At 38.4% G+C, this 25,426-nt stretch overlaps 1 protein-coding gene across 1 annotated transcript in view; it reads left to right on the top strand.

Moving 5' to 3' along the window:
* Positions 1–21,156: 21,156 nt before the first annotated feature.
* The window catches only part of NRG2 (neuregulin 2), a 287,139-nt gene continuing 282,869 nt past the window's right edge, over positions 21,157–25,426 (top strand). Inside the window, exon 1 of the mRNA XM_058176612.1 lies at positions 21,157–21,643. Coding sequence (XP_058032595.1) covers positions 21,196–21,643 — 448 coding nt within the window. The 5' untranslated portion in view covers positions 21,157–21,195. The remainder of the gene's footprint in view (positions 21,644–25,426) is intronic.

Below are 25,426 nucleotides of genomic sequence, written 5' to 3'. Positions count from 1 at the left end.
TTCGTCGCCAGTGTTAAGTTCGGGAAGTAACGAGGCTGGAGACCAGGGTAGTGACAACAGCTCTTTAATATATGGTGAACCCAGCAACAGAACTGGGGGAAAACCTCTCCTTATATGCAGTTTACCCGGCGGCTTCAACCAATCAGCAACGTGCTTGTTTCCCGCCTAAATATTTAAAGATACATAACACTATCTATCTATCTATCTATCTATCTATCTATCTATCTAATTTCTTAACTGCCTATCTCCCATGGAGAGGGGCTCTGGATGGTATACAATATCATCAATAAAATTAAACACTAAAATTAGAATAATTTAGGGTTAAAAGATTTAAAATTATATAAACAACAACATAAAATTTTGGAAGGTGAAGAATTCTAAGAAGTGGACTTGAATTCCTGGGTTTAGAAAATTTAGAACTCCGCTGCCTTCGACATGACCTGAGTTTAACTCATAGAATCATCTGTTACAATGTCCTTCCTGTTGAAGACTACTTCAGCTTCAATCACAACAATACACGAGCACACAATATATTTAAGCTTAATGTGAACTGCTCCAATCTTGACTGCAGAAAATATGACTTCAGTAACAGAATTGTTAATGCCTGGAATGCACTACTAGACTCTATTGTCTCTTCCCAAAATCCCCAAAACTTTAACCAAAAGCTATCTACTATTGACCTCACCCCATTCCTAAGAGGTCTGTAAGGGGCGTGCATAAGAGCACCAACGTGCCTACCGTTCCTGTCCTAATGTCCCCTTTGATTGTATCCAAATTCATATATTTATTACATACTTATGATTATATTTATGCTTATATATTGTATAGTTATTTCATGCTTATGCTTATATGTACTGTTATGACAAATAAATAAATAATAAATAAAATAAATTGGACCCAGAAGCAAGCTGGCACCAAGGGCAGTTGATGGAGCAGAGGTGTTATATGTGCCCTTCTTGGGCACCTAGTATGGCTCGCATGGCTGCATTCTAAATTAGTTCCAGATATTTTTCAAGGGTATCCTCATGCAGTGTGTTGCAATAATCCAGTCCTTTAGGAGATCTTTTATTGGGAGATGCCCAGATTTATCGAAAGATGGACAGCTCTATAAATGTTTTAAATAAATCAAATCAAATCTGAAAAAGCAGGCTGGGGAGAGACCTCAGTGCAGAATATCTATGTGATCATTAAGAGTTGACAATGACAGTGTCAACTATCAATTATCATGAACTTTAGCTTTAGCAGCATCTCTACTTATTTTCAGGCTCACAAGAAATCCTGAAAAAAAACCCAAGTGTTTTAAACATCCGCATAAAGAGGCTTTTCTTACCCAAAGTCTAAAATATTTTGAAAAGACAAATCCTACAAAAAAAGGCAAGACTTTAAAAAAATGAACCAGCACACCTAAAATTATATTTAAAGAACAAGTATTTTAACATCTATTTAATACTTTTGTCCAAAATGGCAGTTTTCATCTGTGAAAAAGCTAATTTTTTACAACATTCTTTTCTAATTTTTTATAAATAAATAATTCATTTAGCCATCCCTGTTATGAACCACAACCCTGGGTAGACCACAAACACACATTTTTTTAAAAAAACCTCCAGGCACTCAGGGCTCCCATTGGCTGGCCTCTAGGCTCAGCCCCACCCAATATGGTGAGGTAACTCTTTAAAGCCTTCCAGAGGGGACCTCCTCCTTCTCTGAAGGATTTTACAGGGCAGGAATAACTAAGATGAAGAAGGCACACTTCCCAGTTCCCAGTAGATGGGAGCATTTGAGTGAAGGTACCTGAGCCCGTCCAACCTCTCTGACCTGATGGGACAGGCAGATGCCTTAGGGAGAGGCAGTCCTGCAAACAACCAGCACCTTGAGCTGTACCTGGATGTCCTTGTTTGCCATATCATTTGCAATGCCTGAACAAAATAAGTTATATAATTCAGGACAGAGCTCCCAGGGGGACTATGGCTGCAGAGATAAACCTAGCATTCTGCAAACTTCATACCGAGTGCAGCTACAAATAGCAACTCTGAACATGAGACAAATTTAAGGACATGCAAATATATTTAGAAATGTGATAGGTAATATATGACATTGCAAGGAATGAATGTTGGCTCACAATGGGACTGAGGCAGTAGCAGTAGCAGCAACACAGCAGGGAAGTAGTGGTGGCAGCAGCCACTCTGGAGGCTCTGAGGTAGATTTGCGGTGCAGCCAAGCATTGAGCACCATCACCAGTGGAGAGCCCACTACCACTGTTCACCCTCTGCACTGCCATCCGCTTGGGCAAACCTCCTCTGGAGCTGCCTCTCTTGTATTCGTCCAGCAAGTGACAGTCCACAATGGAGTTACCAGCTACCTGGGGAAGAAGGCAGTCCTGCCCTGCAAAATTTCAATAACAGAGACTGAAATGAAGGCCAGCCAATTGACCTGGGTTAAGGAAGTCGGAGGTCAGAAACAGAATCTGGTTGTTTACAATCCATTGCATGGACAAAATTATCCAATGGAGAAGAATAGCAGACGGATCTGTTTTCTCACATGTTGCTTGACAGATGCCATACTGGTAATTGAACACCTCTTCTTGATGGAAGAAGTCACCTACATGTGCAAGTTTGCCATGTATCTCAATGGCAATGAAGTAGACACCAGCAACCTGGTTATCCTGGCCAAACCCATAGGCAGCACTGAGCTGAGAAAGTGAAGGCTAGCAACACAAAGCAGCTTATGGCTGTGTGCACATCCACAAATGAGAAGCTGCCAGCTTGCATCACCTGGCAGTTGAAGTTGAGCAGTAATTTCAATGCCAAACAGACAAACAACCCCGCTGGCACTATCACTGTCATCAGCCACTACAACATGCTTCTCACCAAGGAAGCCAAAAAGCAACAGATCACCTGCCTTGTTGAACTGACACAATATGAGTCTGTCCCTGGCTTTCCATGTTGAATATTCTTGAGGTTGCATAGAGGGCTACGATGAAAACTGGCATCTGACTCTCAGTGAGGCCACGTTCATCTGCAGCATAAGGGGAAATCCCACCCTGTTAGATTTTTCCTGGACCACATCCAGTGGATTGCTCCCAAAGTCAGTGAAAGCCCATAGTCATTGACTAATGAGAGGCACCTTTAGCTGCCAACACCAATTGCATGGGGCAGGTTTTGATGCAGTAACTTGTTCTTGTCCAGAAGAAGCTCAATATGACTGACACAGCCACCAATAGAGCCATCATTGGAGACCTCTTAGCTACCATTGTAGCCTTGTCCATGGTGGCCACTGGAATCCTCATCTATCAGCAGCAGCAGCAAAAGAACAGGCTGGATGACAAGGAGAACAATTTGGAAGGACCTGCAGCACACAAGTCACTCCCCTTGCCAATTCTTGGAAAAAATGGAATCAGTTCCTAACTCCACAGAGGCTGAAGATCCCCTTAAAGCTCCCTACTATGAACCCGGCATCACAGGTGACCTCTTTGGAAAAGATAGTTCCACTATGAAAGAGGAGATGCTGCAATACCACAAATTACCAATGCTAGATGAGTGAGAGGTGGCGGGTAAGGTTGTCCCTAGTCTGGAAGATGACTATTTAGACTAGATCAGGGGTGTCAAACTCAAGGCCCGCGGACTGGATCCGGCCAGCGGGGTGCTTAAATCTGGCCCACAGGACCAGCCTGGAAATATCAAAGGACCAGCCCAAGGTGCCTCTGCTGGCTAAAACGGGCCATGGGGAGGGGTGCGTGCGGCCCCCTGTGGCCTGTTTTCAGCCTCCATGGCCTCTTGCAGCACTCTGCCAGCTGAAAACGTGCCATGAGGAGGCTCCGCGCGGCCTCTGCATGGCCCATTTCTGGCCTTTCCAACCTCCAGTAGCACTCTATTACGCCAGCCGAAAACTACTACTACACTCCGTGCGATCCGTTTTCAGCAGGCAGTACTACAGGAGAACTGGATTGGACTGGATTACAATTATGTGGCCTCAAGTAAGTGCCTGATCTGGATAGAAAACAAACAACATCTTATAAACATCCTATGTTCATACTACAGTTTAATGCCAGATTTTATATACTGTAGATCCGTTTAATCTACAATCAACAATCTATAATTGACAGCTGTATCTGTTTACTATCTTGGAAATTTACCTCTGCTGTTAGGTCTTCTATTATCATGTTTTTATGCTATTGTCTTTTTATTATTAGTTGAATAATAAAGTATGAAGAATAAGTAATAAATGTTTGCCAGTAATATCTGGTAGAAGAGATAGGAAAACGATTATAGTAAAGAATTGTGGAAAGAAAGAAGGGGAAAAAATGCATTTTGAGCCGGTGTCAAATGCCCACTATGACCACATCCACCTGGGCCACGTCTACCATGACCATTCCCACCCCTGGCCACACCAACCACCACCCCTGGTCCTCTGAGGTCAAACACAACCCTGATGAAGCCCTCAATGAAATCAAGTTTGATACCCCTGGACTAGATCAATCCCATTTATGACACCCTGTCTTTGCAGCTACAGAGGAAGAGATAGCTTTGACATTTGTGGCCCCCAGTAAGGCCTTGTGATATCCAGAGCTATGTATGTCTAAATGTACTAGCAAATCTTACAGCCACAATCCAAAAGAGGGGATGCTGCTTAAAATATATTCTGTTTTGGAGGAAATAAAAAGAATAATGTATAAGAGCATTTTTATGTCAATCTTATTATATGAAAATAGGAGTTGGACATGTAAGAAAACCAGATTTCTTCATCAAAACATATTTGATCTTTCCTAGTCATATTTTTAACCAACATCTTTGTTTCTGGTTATTACTCTTAAAGCCTGCTAACATTCAAGATTCAATCCCTTTCAGGGGGTAAAATCAAAACAAAATAGTCAGGAAAAGCTCTCAATTTAAAGGTTTTATTTTTAATTTTTAACCCTATATCTTCTCATTTTGTCTAATGTCTCTATTCAAATCTTCAAAAACGAAAATAAACAACAAAGGGGACAGATGACAACTTTGTCTTGTCCCTTCTGGATTTTACATGGCTTAATCAAATATTTAACAACTATAATTCATGCCTTTTGGGATGTAGACTTGATTCTGTGAAATAAATTCTCACCAACATCTGTCTTTTCCAGAACATTAAAGGACCAGTTCAAATTGTCAAAAGCTTTCTCAGCATCTAAAAAAATTAATGTGGTTTGTTTTTCATTATATTGCTGTAAATATTTTATTACATTCACATTATGTCACATGAACTTTTAATTGAGTTTTAGGTACAAATCCACATTGATCTTCAAGGATAAACTCTTGTAAAACCTTTTTTTAACAAAAAAAATTATTGCCAAAATTGATGAGAACACTTCAAAATTATTATTCTTCAACAAAGAAAGTGGCCTATAGTTTTTAATAAAAGTTAAACCTTGTTCTTCCTTTGGTAACAAAGCAATATTGGCTTCTTTCCAAGATTCTGGCATTACATCTACATCTCACCATCAGTGAGCTGTTGGACAGCATTACATGGTCTGTTGTGTGGATGTTTGGGTGGTTTAGGGGTGGGGAGTTTGTGGTGGGTGGGGGGGTGTTTAGGGTTTGTTATGTGTGTTGGATCTGGTCTTCGGGTGTTAAGTGAATTTTGTTGTATGTATATATACTGTGTATATAAGTACAGTGACAATAAAGTTGTTGTTGTTGTTGTTATTACTATTATTATTATTATTAAAATAGAATTCATCATTTTCTGGTTGTAAAAATTGTTCTTCAAAACATTTAGTGAAAAGGATTTTTTTTTAACAAATTAAAAAAATTGAACTTAGATTTGATTTACCTCCAGGAAGTACATATTAAAAATGACCATTATAAACTTTTGGAAAACCCTAAAATAGGGAAACTACATGCCTCATTAGCACAACAGAAAAAAAGAGGGGTTTTTTCTGTTGTGCTAATTCTTTCTTCATCAAAGAATCAATAGAATCAAAACAAATCTACAAAGATTTGTTGGTAGAAGTATTGATAAATTTTAAACTGACACTATTAACAGTAATATATTCACCAAATACCAAGCAAGAAGTCTTTTATGAACAACTACATAAGAAAATTATAGAAACAGAGTACGATAACATTTGTATTGTGGGAGATTTCAATGCAATTGTCGATATAAAATTAGACTACAAAAGTAGTAAAGCAAACCAAAAAGCTAGGAGAACCTTACCAAAGACCTTTTTCAAAAATGACTGAGGAAATAGGAATTAAAGATGCTTGGAGAGAATCAAAACCGGAGAAAAAACAATACACTTTCTATTAAAATATACATAAATCATGGTCAAGAATTGACATGATATGGATGTCATCAGAACTGCAAGCGAATATGCAAAAACTAGAAGTGGAGTCAAGTATTTGGGCAGACCATAATTCAATAAAAGCTAAATGGAAAGGACAAATAAGAAAACCATAATGGACATTAAAGCAGTCAGCACTGAAAGATAGAGTTTATACAAAAAATGGAGAAGGAAAAAGATTTCTTTTTTAAAAAAAATAAAAATGGAGAAACATCCCTGCCAAATGTATGGGATATGGCCAAAACATATTTTAGGGGATTAGTGATCTCCTATATAGAAAGAAAAAATAAGGAGAAGAAGAAAAGATGAATGGGATTAGAAGAAGACTATGAAAGACTTGAATTGGAATTACAGACACCCACAAAAACTAAATGGTTAAACCAAATGGAATTAGTAAAACATGACTTAAACATTTTAGAGAAAGAGGAACTGGCACAAAAAATTAAAGCAGCCAAACAGAAAATGCAAACAAGCCGGGGAAATGGTTGGCATTCAGACTTAAAAAAGAGAAAGAAAAGAAATTGATACATAAACTGCAAGACGAGATGGGTACAATTCGACACAAAAATGAAGATAAGAAAAAATAATAAAATAATTTTATGAAAACTATACAGTAAAGAAAATATACTAGAAGATAAAATTAAACAATACATGGAAGAAGCCAACTTACCAAAAGTCTTGGAAAAAGTAAAGACAGTGATGGAATTAATGGAAGCAATTAAAAGGCAAAAAAATGACAAAACACCAGCAGAATTTTATAAGTACTTACAAGATACCTTAGGTCCATTTATACTTGAAGTCTACAGCAAAGCATTGTTTGAAGCAAAGATTCCCAAAACAGGGACAGAGGCAATTATAACACTGACACCTAAAGAAGACTCTGATTTACTACAAATAAAAAACTATAGACCGATATCATTGTTAAATATAGACTATAAAATGTATGCCTCAATAATTGCAAAAAGACTGAAAAGGTTCTTGTGACTTCATATATGTAGATCAGAATGGATTTTGACCCCAAAGGCAAATTAAAATGATCTTGAATAAGAGACGCACTCCGCAAAGCAGATGGCATTGATTTTTCTTGATGCACAGAAAGCTTTTGACAATTTGAGTTGGCAGTTTATGTTCTTACAATTAAAACATATGGACTTTGGAGAGACATTTATTGATATGATTAAGACACTATACCATAAACAAACAGCAAAGGTGATTATAAATGGTGATATGACTGTGAACTTTAATATAACAAAAGGTACAAGGCAAGGCTGTCCTTTATCCCCATTGTTATTTAGATTAACCTTAGAGGTGTTAGCTAGAAATGTTAGAGAAGATAGTGAAAATAAAAGGCATGAGTATAAAGAAGGAGGAGTATAAGTTACTCCTGATGACTTGGTGTTTATTCTAGAAGATCCACAGGAAAGGACCTAAATTAATTGCAAAGATAGAAGAATATGGTGCAATTGCAGGATTGAAAATAAACAAAGAGAAAATGAAAATATTGAGAATTTACAAGAATGATGAATATGCAGATTGTAAAGAAAGTTAAATATTTAAGAGTCCAATTAACAGCAAGATGTGTATCTCTCTCGAAGATAACTATGGTAAACTGAAAGCATAAATTAAAATGGATTTGGAAAACTGGGAAAACTTACAATTGTCCCTATTGGGTAGAATAGCTACAATTAAGATGAATATCCTGCTGAGATTATTGTATCCTCTTTCAGACAATCCCAATAAAGCTGGGGGAAAATATTTTGAAGAACTAAATAAAATAATATTAAAATTTGTATGGCAAGGTAAAAAAGTGAAGAATAAAATTAAAAATGTTACAAGATATTAAGAATAGAGGAGGTTTTGGTCTTCTGGATTGGGAATTGTACTACCAAGCATTGGCACTTATGTGGGTGAAAGAGTGGATTAATTTGAGGAATACAAGATTACTAACACTGGAGGGTCACAATTTGCAAGTGGGATAGCATGCCTTTTTATGGTATGGATGGGTGAGTTACATAGCTATTTCCAGAGGCACTACATTAGGAAGGCATTACTGCTAGTATGGACCAAAATCAAAGAGCAACATTATCTGAAAATACAAGTTTGGTTATCTACAATGGAGGTGTTGATACACCCAAATGTCATAAATATGGGGGAAAAAATCATAAGATACAAGGACTAAATGAAAGGGAAAAACTAAAAACTAAACAAGAAGTAAACAGATTAGGGATTGACCTATCATGGTGGCCACAATTACAGACACAATCCAGATAGGGAAAAAATAGGAAATGAGAAATGAGCTAGATCAGATGTTAATAGGATCAGATGAAAAATCAAAGAAAAATAAGATTCTGAATATGACATGGGAACTTTTTTACAAATGGTTAATTGATAGATACAGAGATCTATGGATGGATCTATAGATGGATGGATCTATGTGAAAATATGGATGATATGAAAAAAATTGATTAGTAAACATTTTGATGCTTATATAATTGATATATAAGTTAGTATACTTTATAACAATGATTGATAGTATATACTATATGTATGTTGATACGATCATAATGATTATGAAGATGTTTAAATTTTAACACTTTTGTTACTAGAAAATACACTGTTCAATTTAGAAATGGATTTTGCAATATAAAAATAATAATAAAATAATAAAAACATTTATAAAAAGAATCAAGACCTTCTAACACTGGTGCTTTTCTTTTTAATTTTAAAAGGAGGCCAACCTATTCTCTAAGGCTCCTAAAGGCAGGACAAGTAGTAATGGATAGAAACTTATCAAGAAGAGATCCAATCTAGAACTAAGGAGAAATTTCCTGACAGTGAGAACAATTAATCGAACAGTTTGCCCCAGAAATTGTGAATGCTCCACCACAGGAGATTTTTAAGAAAAGATTGGACAATCATTCATCTGGAATGCTATAGGGTCTCCTGGTTGAGCAGGGAGTTGGACCAGAAGACCTTCAAACTCTGTTATTCTATATTTGTTATCCCCATAATTTGCTTCTGGAATTGTAAAAGTTTTCATAAATTTTGTTTTTTAAGGTTTTCCTCAATTTTTCCTCAGTAAATATATTGCACTTTATGCAAATTGAAATCATAAAAAGAAATTTCTGTATACTCATATTGTCCACTAATATCTGCTTCTATCATTTTCTCTTTCACGTATTTCAAATTTGTGTCTATTTCCCTTACAGTTAGCTTAGAGAGTTGTTATTGTAGAAGTTTAATTTGACATATAAGAGTTACATTTGTTGGTGTCTTTTGTAAAACTTCATTCTTTTTAATTTTATCCAAACTGGCCTGCACTTTTTCTCGAAACTTCTTTATTAACTCTCAATCATGTTGGATAAAGAAAACTCATCTCATAAAAGCTTTATTGCTGCCCCAAATGTTGTCACTAAAGAATGTAGTTGGTTTCTTCCTGCACATATCCACTGTTGTCCCAGGCCCAAGTAGGTAGTAGGAAACTCAGTCAGTGTAAAAACAAACAAACTTTATTTTAACAGCTGAGAATTAACTCATTCTCAGTGTAGTTCAACTAAACTAAAGCAAATTCTTCCCAACACAATTCCTCAGTCCTATCACCAACCTTGGTCCAATTAGGCAAACTGCCAAAGGCCTTTCTTGGCAAAAGTTCAGAAGACACCAATACAAAACAAATGCAACAAGACAAAGCTATCAACGTTATTTTCTGGCAAAGAGCCCAAATGCCATTGTTGGTCTTTTAAGCCTTATGAGAGGGGCCAATCACCTCTTGGCCCTACCCCTGAGTCGTCCTCTTTACTTGAGCTGCTCTTGCCTTCTGGCAGCTCTTCTCATGCGTGCATTAGGAACAGCCTCCTGTTCCTCTGCCCCACTATTGTCAGCCTCTGGAGGCTGTGGAGTCCGCACATCACTCCTCAATTGCCCTGGCCCCACAGAGCCCTCATCCGGCCTTCCCCAGCCTCCAGGACTGGCCCATGTTCTCCCTCAGCCTCATCGCTGTCTGACTCCATTGCCAAATCTGCAGGCTGCTGGTGGACCACAACATTCATCACCAAGTGTTTCTGTAATAACATTTCATTTAATCTTCATCTAAAAGTTGAAGATTTTCTTTTAAGTATCAAATTGATAAGGATGTGGTCAGGAAATGTCTTAACTAAAAGTTCAGGATATCCCATTTGCAAGATTCTTAGAAATCCATATCAAATCAATTCTTGAAAAGGTTCTAGGAGTTTCTGAAAAATAAATATCACACTGGCAATACCATGCCTCTTCCCCAGTATCCACCAAGGACAGATTGTTGAAGAAAAAGGTGCATTTTAAGAATTCAGGAAATTAAACTTAACTTATATAAATTATCAAATTTATATATGAATTATAATTTGCATTAATTAAGTTTAATTTCCTGAATTTTTATAATGCATCTTTTTCTTTTAGTCTTTGAAAATGAGATCAGTAAAACTACACAGGAAGTAACTACCAAGGGCTGCAGTGTGAGTTTTTCAACTTTCTCAAAATCTTCAGCCAAAATAAAAATGTAAATAAAAAGTTTAGACTGCAAGCATAAATATTAATATATGAGCCGTGGTGGTGCAGTGGTTAGAATGCAGTATTTCAGGCTAATTCTGCCGACTGCTAGGAATTTGATCCTGACCGGCTCAATGTTGGCTCAGTGTTCCATCCTTCTGAAGTCGGTAAAATGAGGACCCAAATTATTGTGGGCAATATGCTGACTCTGTAAGCCGCTTAGAGAAGACTGTAAAGCAGGGGTGTCCAAACTTGGTCCCTTTAAGACTTGTGGACTTCAACTCCCAGAGTCCCTCAGCCAGCTTTGCTGGCTGAGGGACTCTGGGAGTTGAAGTCCACAAGTCTTAAAGGGACCAAGTTTGGACACCCCTGCTGTAAAGCATTGTGAAATGATATGTAAGTCTAAGTGCTATTGCTATATTTGTTAATATATTAATATTAGTATTATATTAGTACTAAAAATTAGTATATTTGATTGCAACCCCCAAACACAATTTACAGAGACCTTGAATAATATATTGCACTTTTAAAATTGCACACTATCTTCTATGAATTATTTTTGTCGTCAGTTTTAACCTACAGTATCTAAATAGATTTGTATATCATGTGCTAGATTATGTGTCCTGTGCCTAAAGCACTGGGATAAAATTTGTCTTCCAAAACTTTAGCACAGCCTGTAAAGTATGTGTATAAAGCCGACCTCCAACTCAGCCCTAAGGTTGCTTTTTTAATTTGTTGGAGTTTGGAGGGTGGTTAAAGGACAAAATGAGTGGCTTAAATATTTTTTCACTTCTTAAAACCCCAAGTTCAGAGACTTGGATGGGGGTGTGTGTGTCATTCACTTTTAGAGTCCTGTACAATCTTTTCACTTCTCACTTTTGCCACAAATAAAATGTGCTGTAGGTCTCAAGCTGACAGAAATTGCTTCAAAATATTATGCAGTGAACTCTCCAGGGTCCTGATACTGTCGGAGTACAAATTTCAAAGCTTCATCTCTCCATAAATAACCAATTCTTAATTGGTTTCCTTAGTGTAGTCCTCCAGAATAATTCCACACTGATGGATCAATTTCTAATCTCAAGTCCTCTCCACATATTTTTAAATACTTTCAAGATAGCCTTTTATATATTTGGTAATGGTTTTATATAGTATTGAAGAGATTCCTTTGATTTTAAATGAGATCAATATACACCAATCAATCTTCAAATATTTTAGTGTTTCATTATTGTTCAGCTGATTTATATGGCCACCCATTTCACCAAAGATGACTTTGGAAAGTGTACAGTAATCCAACAAACAATGCATATATAAAACAATATAAAACTAAAAACCAGAATTAAAAATTAACATTATTAAAATTGAGAGCAAAATATATATTCTGTAAAATATATTTTTGTTTAGTAAGATATCATGTGCTGAAATAGAAATATTGCATTTGTCTAATTTATCTGCAAGTTATATAAAGCAGGGAGAAAGTCTCAAAACTGATGATATCCCATATCTTCATTAATTCATTCATGGAGAAAAAAACGCTTCATTTTATTTCAACAAGATCAATATTTTACAAGACCATGAAGAAGAGTTTTCCATGACAAACTTATTGGTTATAGCAGAATACATGCAAATAGTAGAATATTTATTAACTATAGTAAAGATGACAATTGCAAAACACTGGAAAATACAAAGCATTGAAATAATAGATATAAATCACATAATTAGAAGATAGCAATAAAAGGATCAGAACCAATAGGGAATGAGGCACAATAAAATATAGCAAACGTATCTAAAACTGTTCTGAAATCCAAATGAATGAATTTAGTGATACTGTATTTTTTGACTGATTAAATGTTATAGAAGCATAATAATGGAGTGAATAAAATCAATGCTATTTTGTCTACGGTCACCCATTCAAGAAGATATGCAAAATACAGCTCAAAGAAATTGCAGAGCTTGAAAACGGCATGGTCTGAAATTATTTTTCCAAACTTTTGTTGGGAGACAAGCATGATCTTTCTAAGAAATTTATCATTGCTCCTTCAGGGGGCACAACAGATTTGATATTTGTAATAAAAAGGATTACAAAGGATTGCAACAATAGGATTAAATGGAGATATTATGAAAGTCCTACTACAATGTCTGGAAGCTCTAAAGGTCTAGATGGGTAGAAACAAATTCAGATGTAGTCTGCCTTCCGAGTTTAAGAGAAAATGGCTAATTTCTCTAGTTCTACACATTATAGAAATCATCCACCCTTTTATAGCCACAGCTAGGCAACAGAGGGTGCACATGATGTGAGAGCTGTATCAAGCCTCAGGGGTGGGTATCGGATAAGGCATTCCCTGGTAGTGCTAAGCAGCTACTTCAGAGAAGGAGATGAGCCAATGCAAGGACCCAAAGATCTATTGGGAGAGGAAATTTAGGAGTATTAGCTTTCCATTCTATGGGCTCAGCTATTTGCTACTTAGCAGTAGAAATGGGATCAAGTAGACATTAGGGGGCAGCCCAGAATCATTTTTATTTTTCTCTTTCATTTTTTTAAAAAAAGGGCATAGAAGCAGGTATGCTTTACCTAAAGCAAGTAGATGGACATTTTCTTTCTTTTTTTAATAATAAAAATAGTTTTTTAAGTAGAGGAAAAACAAAAGTTATATAACACTCAACTTCGTTTCACCATCCCAATCTGAGGTGGAAATGCTATGGAATCTTGAGCTTCTGTGCCTGGAAACTATGAGAAACTGGTTGAGATCCTAGCAAGTTAGAGGTACTATTTATCTGTAAACATCTAGGCAACCCAGAAACATAATTGTTTGTATTGTACATAATTATTGTACACCACCTATAGAATATCCTGGATTTATAGCTTCAGCTGGAACAGCAGAAAGAAAATATGACCAGGAGAGTTTTTGTCTTCTTAAAGCTACTGCACCAATTATCGTCCTACCTGAACCAGGAAGCTTTGGTGACAGTAACACATGCTCTTATCACCACATATCTTGACTTCTTTACCCTGGTCTACATGAGGTTTTCTTTGAAGACGGTTTGGAACTGATGGAGAATGCAGTGAAAGATTCTTTTTAGCCATGCACCGATTAGCAGTAAATTTCAGGAGTCAATTTAAGAAGCTAGCAATCATCCTTAAAGCTCTATATTATGTAGATCTGTTTACATAGGGAGCCCAAGAGCCTGTCATTGAGAGGAACACTATCTGTTTCATGCAAAAATATTCTTTCTTGAAATCTATTATTCTTAGGCCTTCCAACACTGATTATAAATGAAAGCAAGTAAAAAACTGCCAAATATCCATTTTTGAGTTAAAGGGAGAAAAAAACCTTGTTAACGTCTAGTATATATTGATGAAAGTCCAGGAACTACTCTGCCAAAAACTAAATCATGATGCATAGTTTAATCCAGAGAATATAGATGAGATACTTTCATTGGACAAATAATAAATAACTCTGTGTTATCCTAGTAAGGCCAGGCCTATAAAACAACCAAATGTAAACTAATCCCATGAAAGATCTCAAAAGGGTGATTAGAACAATCACTTACCCATATCTAATGACATTAATGGAATAGCATTTTAAATATGCCTGATGTCATGAAAAGATAAAGCATATCCTGCCAGTTGAGAAGGAGGCAGTCAGATGCTTTATGCCTCATATCTTTTCTGGTGGAAATAGATAATGTGGGTGGTCTTTAGGTTACTTTGTGAACTTAACTCTGGCCTTGTGGTACTTTTCCTAAATGCCAGATTCCTGTTAGCTCTTTGAGGTAGACCAGACCAAGAAATACATTCCATGGAATGACCAGAAGCATAGTTTCTCCCACGGCCATGAAATGAATTGCTAAGCGTTGGTTAACTCACCAGAAAGCATTGATTAACAGACAAGAGGAAAAAGCATAAAGTTTAAACTTGGAACAGAGACCTATATGAATGTTTTGACTGCAGGTAGCATCTCATCTGTTTGATTATGGCTTCTTTCTTGTGTGCAGTAAAAAAATCTAATGTAGGCAAGTGGGCCTTGAGAATCTTCTGCTAAAAGAAGCCCATTGCACAATTATACAAATCTTACACATTAAATAAATTTTATGACAAATTGGGACTGACCGAAAGTTACAATATTGTTGAAAATCTGGTTGTGTTCAGAAGAAATAAAGAATTCTGTGCGATTGTATTAAACTAATTGTTCACACTTCTGTGCTGTCTCAACTTGCTTGCTGTTATTTGTTCCACTAGGATATCTATTATGATAATAAATATAGTTGCTATTCCACAATTATAAGAAGGTTTATATAACTTTCTCATCGTCAGCTTCTCAGCCAATAGTTTTTTTTATACTGGGTTGTCATTAAAAGTAATTTCATCCTGCTCCCATTTCAAATGTAAAGATAGATGCTGAAGAGATGTAGATTCTAAAATAAACATTGGTAGGGAAAATATTTAAAAAGTAACCAATCCATTGTGTGTGAGGCAGAACAGAATAGGCCCTCCAAGGTCCTTTCCTACCCTATGATTCTATGATTTGCTCTTTTTTATGAAAATTGGAAATATATTTAGAAATAAACTGTATACACTACCATCTAGTGGTACTTGGAAGTGATAATCTAACATTAACAAATACTAATTTTAGAACAGGAGGAAAATATGTTTTTTGTATATCTGAATGTGGATGAGTACAGTGGATATTGAGAAAATTATTTATTTTTTACACACAAACAACAGCATACAATGTATCTTTCCTGAACAAAATATCAGCCAGGTACATGTTTACATCCAGATCAGTTTTTTCCAACACCTCTTATATGCATTTATCAATACATTTTCCTTCTCCCGTTTTTTTTATTTTCCTATTTGCGTTTCTCTTAAAAATTCTAATCTAACCCTCAATTTTAATCTTTAGCCAAATCTATCCCTTCCCCCCTTTTTCTTTTCCCATTTATATTAAAACCCTATATTCCCATTTACTAATTTATTTCTTTTCAATCTCCGTAGCATCAGCATCATTCATCTCTTTACATTTCAATGACAATTTTAAAGTTGTTATTCATAACCTTATAAAGAAAATAAGAAAAACAAGCAGGCATTTCCATCATTTCAAAGAGTCTAATTATATATTCCCATCTCATTAATATTTTAACCTTTAATTTATTTCAATTCCCTTCTTTTTTTTCTTAAAATTATTTGCTCTCTTTCCTTGTCCTACATTTCTATCCATTCTCCTTTTTTCCTCTTCCCCATTTTTTGTTTTTCTCTATTAGTCCCTATGTAGTCCTTTGACTTTGTATTTTTTCCCTTCCCTTCTTTCTTCCCATGTTCCTTCCTTCCCACCTTGTTCTTTCCCCCCCCTTCTTGTTTTCAGTATTTTTTCATTTACTTTCATCAGCTTCTTTGTGTTATTTCCCTTTTTATTTTCCCCCTTTCTGGAGATTTTTTTCTCCTCTCTCCTTAAACTGTTTCAAAATTACATAATCACTTAATAGTTCATCATCAGTATTTTTTTCTTCCTCTTCCAATGCCCTTTCTTGCTTCATGGATTCTTTGTTCGCTGTCAGTTCCGGAGCAGCTCTTGTTTCTTCTGGATCCTGTTTTACATATGGTCTTGTGATTATTACTTTTATTTCTTGCTTAAAAGTCATGTGCATCTTTTTCATCATTTCAGTTATTCCCTGTGACATTTTTTTGGAATTGTAGTTCTTATTATCAAAGTCAAACAGTTTATTGACAAAATCCTCCCTTTCGGTTCTCACCAGCCTTATCATTGCCGTAGAAAAGTTTTCCACCATAAATGTTAGTCCATGTAATTTTCTCTTCCGCCTGAGGGTGTCACTTTCCAATCCACAGTTCTAATCCGCAATTAGCAAAGTTATCCATTTTGTTTCCTTTAATTAGAGCTTTTAACTTTTTATTTTTCCAATTAGGCCCATTTAAAATCCGTATCCCAATTTACTTAGTTCAAATTCATTGAGGAAAAAGAAAATCAGAGATATTCCACCACATTGAGGTTTTATTTCTTCAGTTTTTTCCTTTTTGTAGTCTGTAACCAATTTTAAAAGTTTCCAAATTTTTCAAATTTTCCGGCTTTGATTAAGGGTTCCCTTATTTTTTCATTTTTGTTTGAGGGCTCTCTTCTTTAATTTTAAAAGTCAAATTTCTCTCAGGTTTTGGGTACTGCTTCCATTTCTTTTGTTTTGGTATGTTTACAGTCGTCCTTAATTTAGCCGCTGTTCCACTGCCAATTTTTTTTTTTTCAAATGTCAAGTTTAGAGTGCTTTTTTGTGAGTTGGTATTTACTCACCCGGCTTTGATATTTCATCCAATTCATTATTCCTGCTCAATAACTTGGTCTGGTTGCTCCAGCTTAGTGATGGCTGCCATAGCCATCTCCCCTGCTGTTGAGTCGAAGAGATTTCCTCTGACCTCCGAGGAACTTGCTGGTTTCTCTCAGTCGTCCGAGATGCCTCTTCTTCTTCACTGTCCCTACAGGACAGCTCTGGTCTGAAGACCCCTCAAATGGCGGTTTGTCGGCCTGAGGATTTGCAAAGCTCGACGGAACTCGCTTTTCCCCGTCCATCTCGCTGCAACGCTTCCGGTGTTCTGAGTACAATGGATATTGAAAATAGTGGGGTTTTTTTCTTTAATTGTTGAATAGTCTCTTTTAGGAAGTAATGATTGTACTATTGTGGACATGACACATTCTAAAATTGGATTTAGCATTGTATGAGGCTTTGATGTGAAAAAAACAGAGTAATCAAACTAAAGTAGCAGAAAAAGTGACATCTATAAGAGAAAAAGAGAAGATTATCCTGCGTGTGTGGCAGTAGACTGTGTATGCCTACTAACTGATGGGATTTGGGAACTGAATGAATTTCTTAGCAGTGTTTGAGGAAAAAACTCTGAAATTATCAAGAATTTTGAGGTAATTTGTATAAATATTCAACAAAAATGAAATACACACTGCCATCAGAAATAATAGTATGTCTTAGACTGATTATAACCTCTCCAAAAACAGGTTTTGATAAATACATTATTTTAAAGGACGGTACTGCCATCTGTAAATTATTGTACAATCAATTCTAGGTGACTCACCAAGATAGATTTCATGGGGATTAAAAACTTCCAAACTGACTCATCAAGTTTACATCCCAAGTCTTCTTTCCATACTTTTTAAACAATTTCAAGATACCCTATTGTATTTAAGAATTTTGTACCACAACAGAGGTTCTTTGAATGTATACATCATTCTTCAAATACTGCTTATGTTTGCAAGTAAAACACTACACGCTTAAGAAGAAGAAAAATGAACTTACACTGTTTGAAAGTTGTAACCATCAAGATACATAGATCTCCTAGATTTTCCTTCAGTAATCTAGTTCTTAATCACATCATGCTCTATCTTACAGAAAATACGAATTCTTTCCAGTTAAATAAATTATTAGAAAAATCATAAATATTTTATAGGAGAAGGAAAGTGGAGTGAGCAGTCAAGAAAAAAGCATCATTTTCATCTTTTCCAAACTTTTAAAATTTAAACATGGATCCATAGTAGTTGTAATTATGTATATACCAGGTTATATTTTCTCTGGGGGTGCAGGTCTTGGACCTTTGGCTCCTGCTTGTGCAGCAGTTCAAGGCTGTGGCCAGGAGACCCTTTGTCCAGCAGTGGATCTTAAGGGAATGGAAAGTTACTGCAAGAGAGACATATGTCCTATGCTTAAGATATTTCTGATATGCTTTACATGCCACTACCCTCCCTCTCCCCAAAAGAAGCTCTGGCTGCTCCAAAATGTACTTGCTGACAGGTTTTTATATTAAGATTTTTCACCACTGCTGCAATTTGTAAAATGAGCAAGAGGCTTCAGAGTAGGGATTGGTAAATCTCAGTATAATTTTCTGCTGCCTCAAGAATGAGTGGTCAGCACTTTAACTCAGCAAAGGAGAAAGATCCTGCGCTTTCCTATAGGTGAGTATAAAGTGAAAAATAGCTGATCTTTTCATGCCTTCCTCCATCTTCTGAAGGATAAAATTATTAGAAAAACCAATTCCATTTTGTAAGGTTGTCATCCAGCAGATGTTGGTTTAATTAAGTCTTCTCTGCAATCAAGTTTCTTTCACTGTTCTGCATATTGCTTTTTCAAAGGATCACTATCTCCTTCAATGTAGTAAAAAAGTACTGCTTTTGTTTCTTTCCTAACTTATTTCAATGCAGATGTCAAAAATACCACCAAGTGTTGTTGGGTTACTAAGAAAGTGGGGGAAAGGTTTAATCCAAGCAAAGGAATGTATAAATATACTGTTATAGGAATGGAATCTTCTGGGAAAATCCTAGAAAACTATTTCATTTTTTCTTCCAGACCACTGTGCTGCTGAAATAGCCATTGGTCAATCAATTTTCCAGAAATAAATTTCCTGAAAGAATACCAAAGGTTTCTCCATTTCTTTATATTATCATGTCTGTGGTGGACAACACTGTATACATGCAAGATTTTATCTTCAGAGGCTTATTCGCTATGGAATGAACCTAAACTTTTGAATATGTCCATGAATGCAAACAACCTTTTTCTTTCTTGGTCAAAGAACTAGATTTCTAACCTATGCAAGTTTGTAAAGTGCAAACAATTGAAGAAATTTTACACTAAAATGCTTAGCCAAATGACATCATATTAATGTATTTTTAGATCAAAAGAATAGAAAATATTTTTATTGGCTGGCTTGTGATATTTAAGATTTTTCAGGATGAATACAAAGGGAAACTTTGTAATCATTAACAAGTGTATATAATACTGAAAAAAATCTACTTTTCTTTCCTCTTCTTTCAACTACAAAAACTAAATGAGTTTTTATTCAGCAAGCATAGATACAGATTAATCCAACTATTGCAGACCAATGTAAACCGCTGAATGACCTCCACAGTTTACTATAGTTTAATTGCAAAGTTGACACACAAATACTAAAGATTTTTTAGAAACCAGGACCTCTGGCAATAATATTTATTTATTAAATTTCTGGGCTGGGCTCGCTAGCGAAATAATATATACAGGGGTCCTCCGTAATTCGGGTCCTTTGGGCTGATTCCGCTCCAAAGTAGCCTTTTGATTCTCTCCGCCGTGGTCAATCGGTGAGGGGTGGACGCCGGTAAAGAATTCCGCTGGGCAGCAATTTATGCAAATGAGGGGGATCCCTCCTTCCCAGAGCCCTCCCCTCTCGGCGAACTTGGCGGAGAAAACAGATCGCCCAGCCAGTTCAGGGCGCATCTCGGCGAAAGGCGCCGGCGCTTGCTACAACAAGGCCCTCAGCTTGGGGACCAGGGAAGCTTCCCTTCGATTTCTAGGGACTACGGCGTTTGCAAACAGATGGGCAGCCGAGTCTTCCGGGAGGGGCGTCCCCGGAATGCAGTTCGGCTCGCCGGTGTACTGTGCGTGTGTTTGGATAAGGCGCGCGCGATCTTTCCGCACCCTTGCCCACAATCGGCTGTCCCCCAATGCAGGCCCGGCAGTCGAATTCTCGCGCGGTTCCTTCTTACGAATTGAATGGGACCCCCCCGAGACTTGGAGCTCGCCCGCCTCGCCCACCTTGCTGCAGTGCTTGCGGCTCGCGTCCTCCGCGAAGCAGGTGGCTGCCGCCTTCAGGCCGGCGAATCTAGGGTGTCCTCCACAGCATGGACTAGAGGTAAGTGAAACTGGGGCGGAATCTCACGGGAGACTCGCTGTGGGCCGCCGGCGATCCCGGAGGCCTCTGCCGAAGGCATCTTTGGCTGTGCCCTTTCCAGCAGGGAGGGAGGCACGTTCGGCGAGCTGGGATGCGCGCTGCTGGCGGCGGCGCTGCTAAAGGCAGGATGAGGGTCAGCCACCGGTCTCCTTGACCTGATGCAGGAGGTAGGGCGCGGGGCGCGGATGAAGGAGGCTCCCGCCCTCCTCCTCCTCCCCTGAGTGGGCCACAGGTAAGCCGCCCCCCTCCGGCTGCCCTTCTCTTAGGTGTTCGGAGCCGGAGTCCTCCTCGGGAGGGAGGAGGGAAGGGTTCCGCAGCCCCTGCGTAGCTCCGCGGCTGGGCCCGAGCTTACGCCGCTTCCGGTTTTGCAGCTGGAGCCGCGTCGGCGTCCTGCAAATGGCCCGGCTGGATGCGGCAGGACTGGTGCTGCTGTTCAGTGCCGTTCCTGACGGAAGGCGAAGACCGGGAGGCTCGGTGCGGCAGCGGAGGCTACTAGAAGAGCTCCGCCGGCGGCGGCGGCGGCAGCAGCAGGAGGTGGAGGAGCGGGACAGCCGGCCTGCGGCATCCCCCATCCTGGGCCGGCGGCTTGGGCAGCGCGAGGAGGACGAGGGCCAGGGGCGAGAGGCTCTTGGGCTGCGGCTGTCTCGGCATGAGGAGCGCTCTGACGGCGCCCGGCTTTTCTCTGTTGCTGATTGGCGTGTCGTTCGCCTGTTACTCGCCTAGTCTGCGCTCGGTGCAGGACCAGGCGTACTCGGCGGCCGTGGTGCTGGAGGGCAAGGTGCAGGCGCTGCCAGCGGCAGGGGATTCTCCGACGCCGGTAACCGGCAACTGGAGCAGGGACGAAACGCCGGCGTCCGGCATTCTTGTGAAGGTCCTGGACTTGTGGCCCCTCAACAGCGGTGGGCTCCAGAGGGAGCAGCTCATCCGCGTGGGCTCCATGCCGGCGCCCTGCTTCAAAGTCAAGCGTAACCACCGCTACATCTTCTTCCTGGAGCCCACAGAGCAGCCGCTGGTCTTCAAGAGCTCCTTCGCCCCGCTGGACACCAGCGGCAGGAACCTCAAGAAGGACGTGGGCCGGATCCTGTGCGTCGACTGCGGTGAGTAAGTTGCCTCGCCGGTGGGCTGCCAGCCCCAGTTAGCAAAGGCGCACCGTTTCCCCTCCCCGTTCTCCCGGCCGCCTTGTGGTTCTAGGGCTGAGCCCCCTTGCGTCTTTAATGCCGGAGGTCCGATCGCGTTTCTCCGTACGTATTGCTGCGTTGTGAAAGGGAGCGATTCTCGGTGGCGCCCTTCATGCCGGTTTCTTTTCTTTTTCTCTTTGGGGTGAAGAGTATGGAAAGAAGACATCGGCTCCTCTTATGGGGGAATTTTCTATTGGTATTATGTCTCTCTGCCTGTTGAACTCTATGACAGCACCGTCAGCTGTAAATTTCTCTGCCCCATTGTGTCTTTTCTGTCCCTAATAATTGCTGTTTGAGGGAAGTGATGTACTAAGGTTCATGACCAAGAGATTCACAATTGGAGACTGATGACATATTTTTAAATATAGTACCTGTCATTAAACAAGATGCTTCTTGCTAACCTGTTCAAACATTCACATGTTATTCTGAAAGTTCTAGAAATCCTAGACTTCTGAATACTTTTTCTAGATTTCAATGACATTTACGTGATGGTGTTATGACTGATGTTGGATCATATCATATCAGATCAGATCAGATCAGAACAGCAAGATCATAGTTCCAGGGCAGTGTGTCATGAGTTTGCTGAACTAGTGCATGGGAAACTAGTGCAGACCTATTAGTTTTCATGGAATTTGGAAACGCAATGGAGCTAAGGGCCAAGACAAAAAAGTTAAAGTGCATCCAGACTAAGAAAACATAATGGCTTAGTGTGTCCAGACTTTCTAGATTTCACTGGAGCACCACCTAGGAGAGAGTGGATTTTAATTGCTTTTTGAGTGTCTTTTGTTCAGTTGAATCATGTGTATCACATGCATCTATTTGTTCTGAAAAAGGTCAGAAGCATTGAGGGCAGCTTTGACTTGGACTACTGATTTCAATCTGGAAAAAGGCATAATGGGAAAAGGTTGTTGCTTATCAGTCCCATTGCTTTGGTCACATTTGGAGACATATCAGCTGCTTTAGGACAGCAATAGAAACACTGAGAAATCTAATGCTTTATCATTTGTTTCCAGTTTACTTGTCCCAGTAAGATAATTGATTGTATAAGACATCTTAAAATTGGATTGTCTGGTTTTTCAGGTTTGTTTTGTATACCTAGTGTCTTGTGCCAGTACTTTATGTTGTATTTTTCACACACATGGCCTCTGGCATTTGATTATTTTCAAGCATATTCTCTCCCTGTTTTATTTTTTCTTCTTCCAGTTAAGATGATTAAAAGAGATATCTTTTGGTCCCATAGACTTTCTAGACCTGCTCATGAACTCCGTACTTTGACTAATAGAAGGATATATTATAGAAGCAGAAAATCCATACATTGTGAGTGGCTTTTTGGAAAAAAACATTCAAATGAATGATCTCTATACATTTTCATAATCTCCTGTTTATCAATTAACTTGTCTTGATTTATTTTTCATGAATGGTGGCTTTTCCTGTATTCAGGAAAAATAGAATAGAATAGAATTGAATAGAATTGAATTTTTGATTGGCCAAGTGTGATTGGACACACAAAGAATTTGTCTTGGTGCATATGCTCTCAGTGTACATAAAAGAAAAGATATCTTCGTCAAGAATCATAAGGTACAACACTTAATGATAGTCATAGGGTACAAATAAGCAATCAGGAAATAATATCAATATAAATCGTAAGGATATGTAAATCGTAAGGATAAGTAAAGGAGTTCTAATAGTTTTTGTTTTAAAATGCAGATTATCTTTTATCTTCAGTGAATGAATTCAGAAAACACAATGCTCTAGGATGGATAAACAGTCTCTCTATACTGCTTAAAATAGCAGGTGATACGGATGCTCATTAAAATAGACGCATTTAATCTCTCTGATATGTTCTCATTTGGCAATAATGCTAAAGATTTCAAAAACAATTTATGTACTTTAAGACTATAAAGTTAAGCATGTTTAGTTGGAAATAAGCTCTTGTTACTAACATAAGCTGCAGCCTACACATTGAACTCCTTGTTTGTTTTTACATTCCTTCTAATCTGAGGAAACCATAGTGCTTTGTATATAAATTATCTAAGCTGCCAGTACAGAGAGAATGCAAAATGGTGCTTTCAACTAATTATTCTTCAATTTAGTTTTCACAAACATGCACAAAGCAAAACTTAGGAAAAACTTTAGTGGTTTGACTGCCAAATAGACTTTGATGTGACTATGGCCAAAGGAATGGGGGAGGGGGAGGGAAGAGGAGAGGAGCGGGAAAGAAAACACTGCTGCCAGTCATATAGTTTGCAGCATAAAGGGGAGAAAAGGAAGCAATTTTTCTGCTATTGTCACCACTTGTGTCACCCCTGTACCTAACGCATCCCTTTCCACCTTTGACAAATTTATCCCTTTTATAACTCAGTTCTTTCTCTTATCAAGCCATCATTGTATTCTTTTCATCCCAAAGAGCTAGGGCATTTGTGCAGTTTTACAAACAAGCCCTTCCTTTCTCATAACTGTGCCAAGAGATCTTTCTGCAGAGGCTCTTTACTGAAATGTCACCTGTCATAGAATGACTCTTTTTCACTGTTTGGAATTCTGACAGCTACTTATTTCACAGGGCTTGCTATCCTTTGTTTCAAGTCATCTTATTAATTCCTGCATTTACCTTTGTAGTTGCCCCTGTTTGAACCAGCTCTCAGTTAACTGATGAGGTAATCTTGGGATATTCAGCTCTTTAATTCACTCTTGACCTTATGTCTATTAAGAGACCCTTGTGCATGCATGTTGTTTAGGATATTACTTTCTTTTTGAGACAATTGTATCAAAACAGTACATCAATATTCGTGTATAACAATGAATTTATCTCTCCCTTTAAGCTAGTAAGCTTTGAAGTGGGTCCCAATCAGAATTGATTGGGAGCTGCCCCAGCTTTGTGGGGTACTGCAGGGCTCAGTACTCTCTCTATTCCTCTTTAACATCTACATGAAGCCACTGGGTGAGATCAACTGTCACCATCAGATGTAGTATCATCATTATGTGGATGATACCCAGTTGTACATCTCTGTCCCAGATGAACTAAGCAATGCAGTAGATATTCTTTTGCAGTGCTTACAGGCTGTTGGGTTCTGGATGGGAATAACAGGCTTCAACTAAACCCTAGTAACTCAGAATGGTGGCAGTATCTGGGGTTCTTCCATCTTGATCTTGGATGGGATTGCATTGCCCCAGACAGATCCAGTATGCAATCTGGAGGTCCTCCTGAACTTGTGACTCCTATACAAGGATTAGGTGACAGTCATGGCTAAGAGGGCTCAATTCCATGTTGTGCACCAGTTGCCTCCTTTTCTGGATTAGGAAGACTTTTCAGTTACTCATGCCCAGGTCATCTGCCTTGTGGTTTACTTCAATGTGCTCTACATGGGGCTACCCTTGAAAAGTATCTGAAAACTGACTCCTCCCCCAGATGGTTGCTAAAGAGACTTTCTTTCTCTGACTTACAAGCTGCTGTGTTTTCTGCCAGAACTAGTACTTTGGCAGTCTTGCCCCCTGGATTTGAATATGGTGCTTATGAATGACTCAGGATGACTTTTGGATGGCTGTGGAGCCACCCAGGATGGGGAATCTTGAAGATTGCAGCTCCTTGTGGGAGCAGTTGGAAAGTCAGTAATATTTTTTACACCTCTTTCTACTAACGTAATGTTTTCATAAGCATGCCTGGGACTTTTAACTTCCCTTTTTGAACTTTTGTTTTTGTTCTTT

Source organism: Ahaetulla prasina, chromosome 3 (assembly GCF_028640845.1).
Source record: "Ahaetulla prasina isolate Xishuangbanna chromosome 3, ASM2864084v1, whole genome shotgun sequence".
Classification (NCBI taxonomy): Eukaryota; Metazoa; Chordata; class Lepidosauria; order Squamata; family Colubridae; genus Ahaetulla; species Ahaetulla prasina.
Note: the sequence above shows the minus strand (reverse complement) of the source record. Positions and strands in the feature narration are given on the sequence as shown.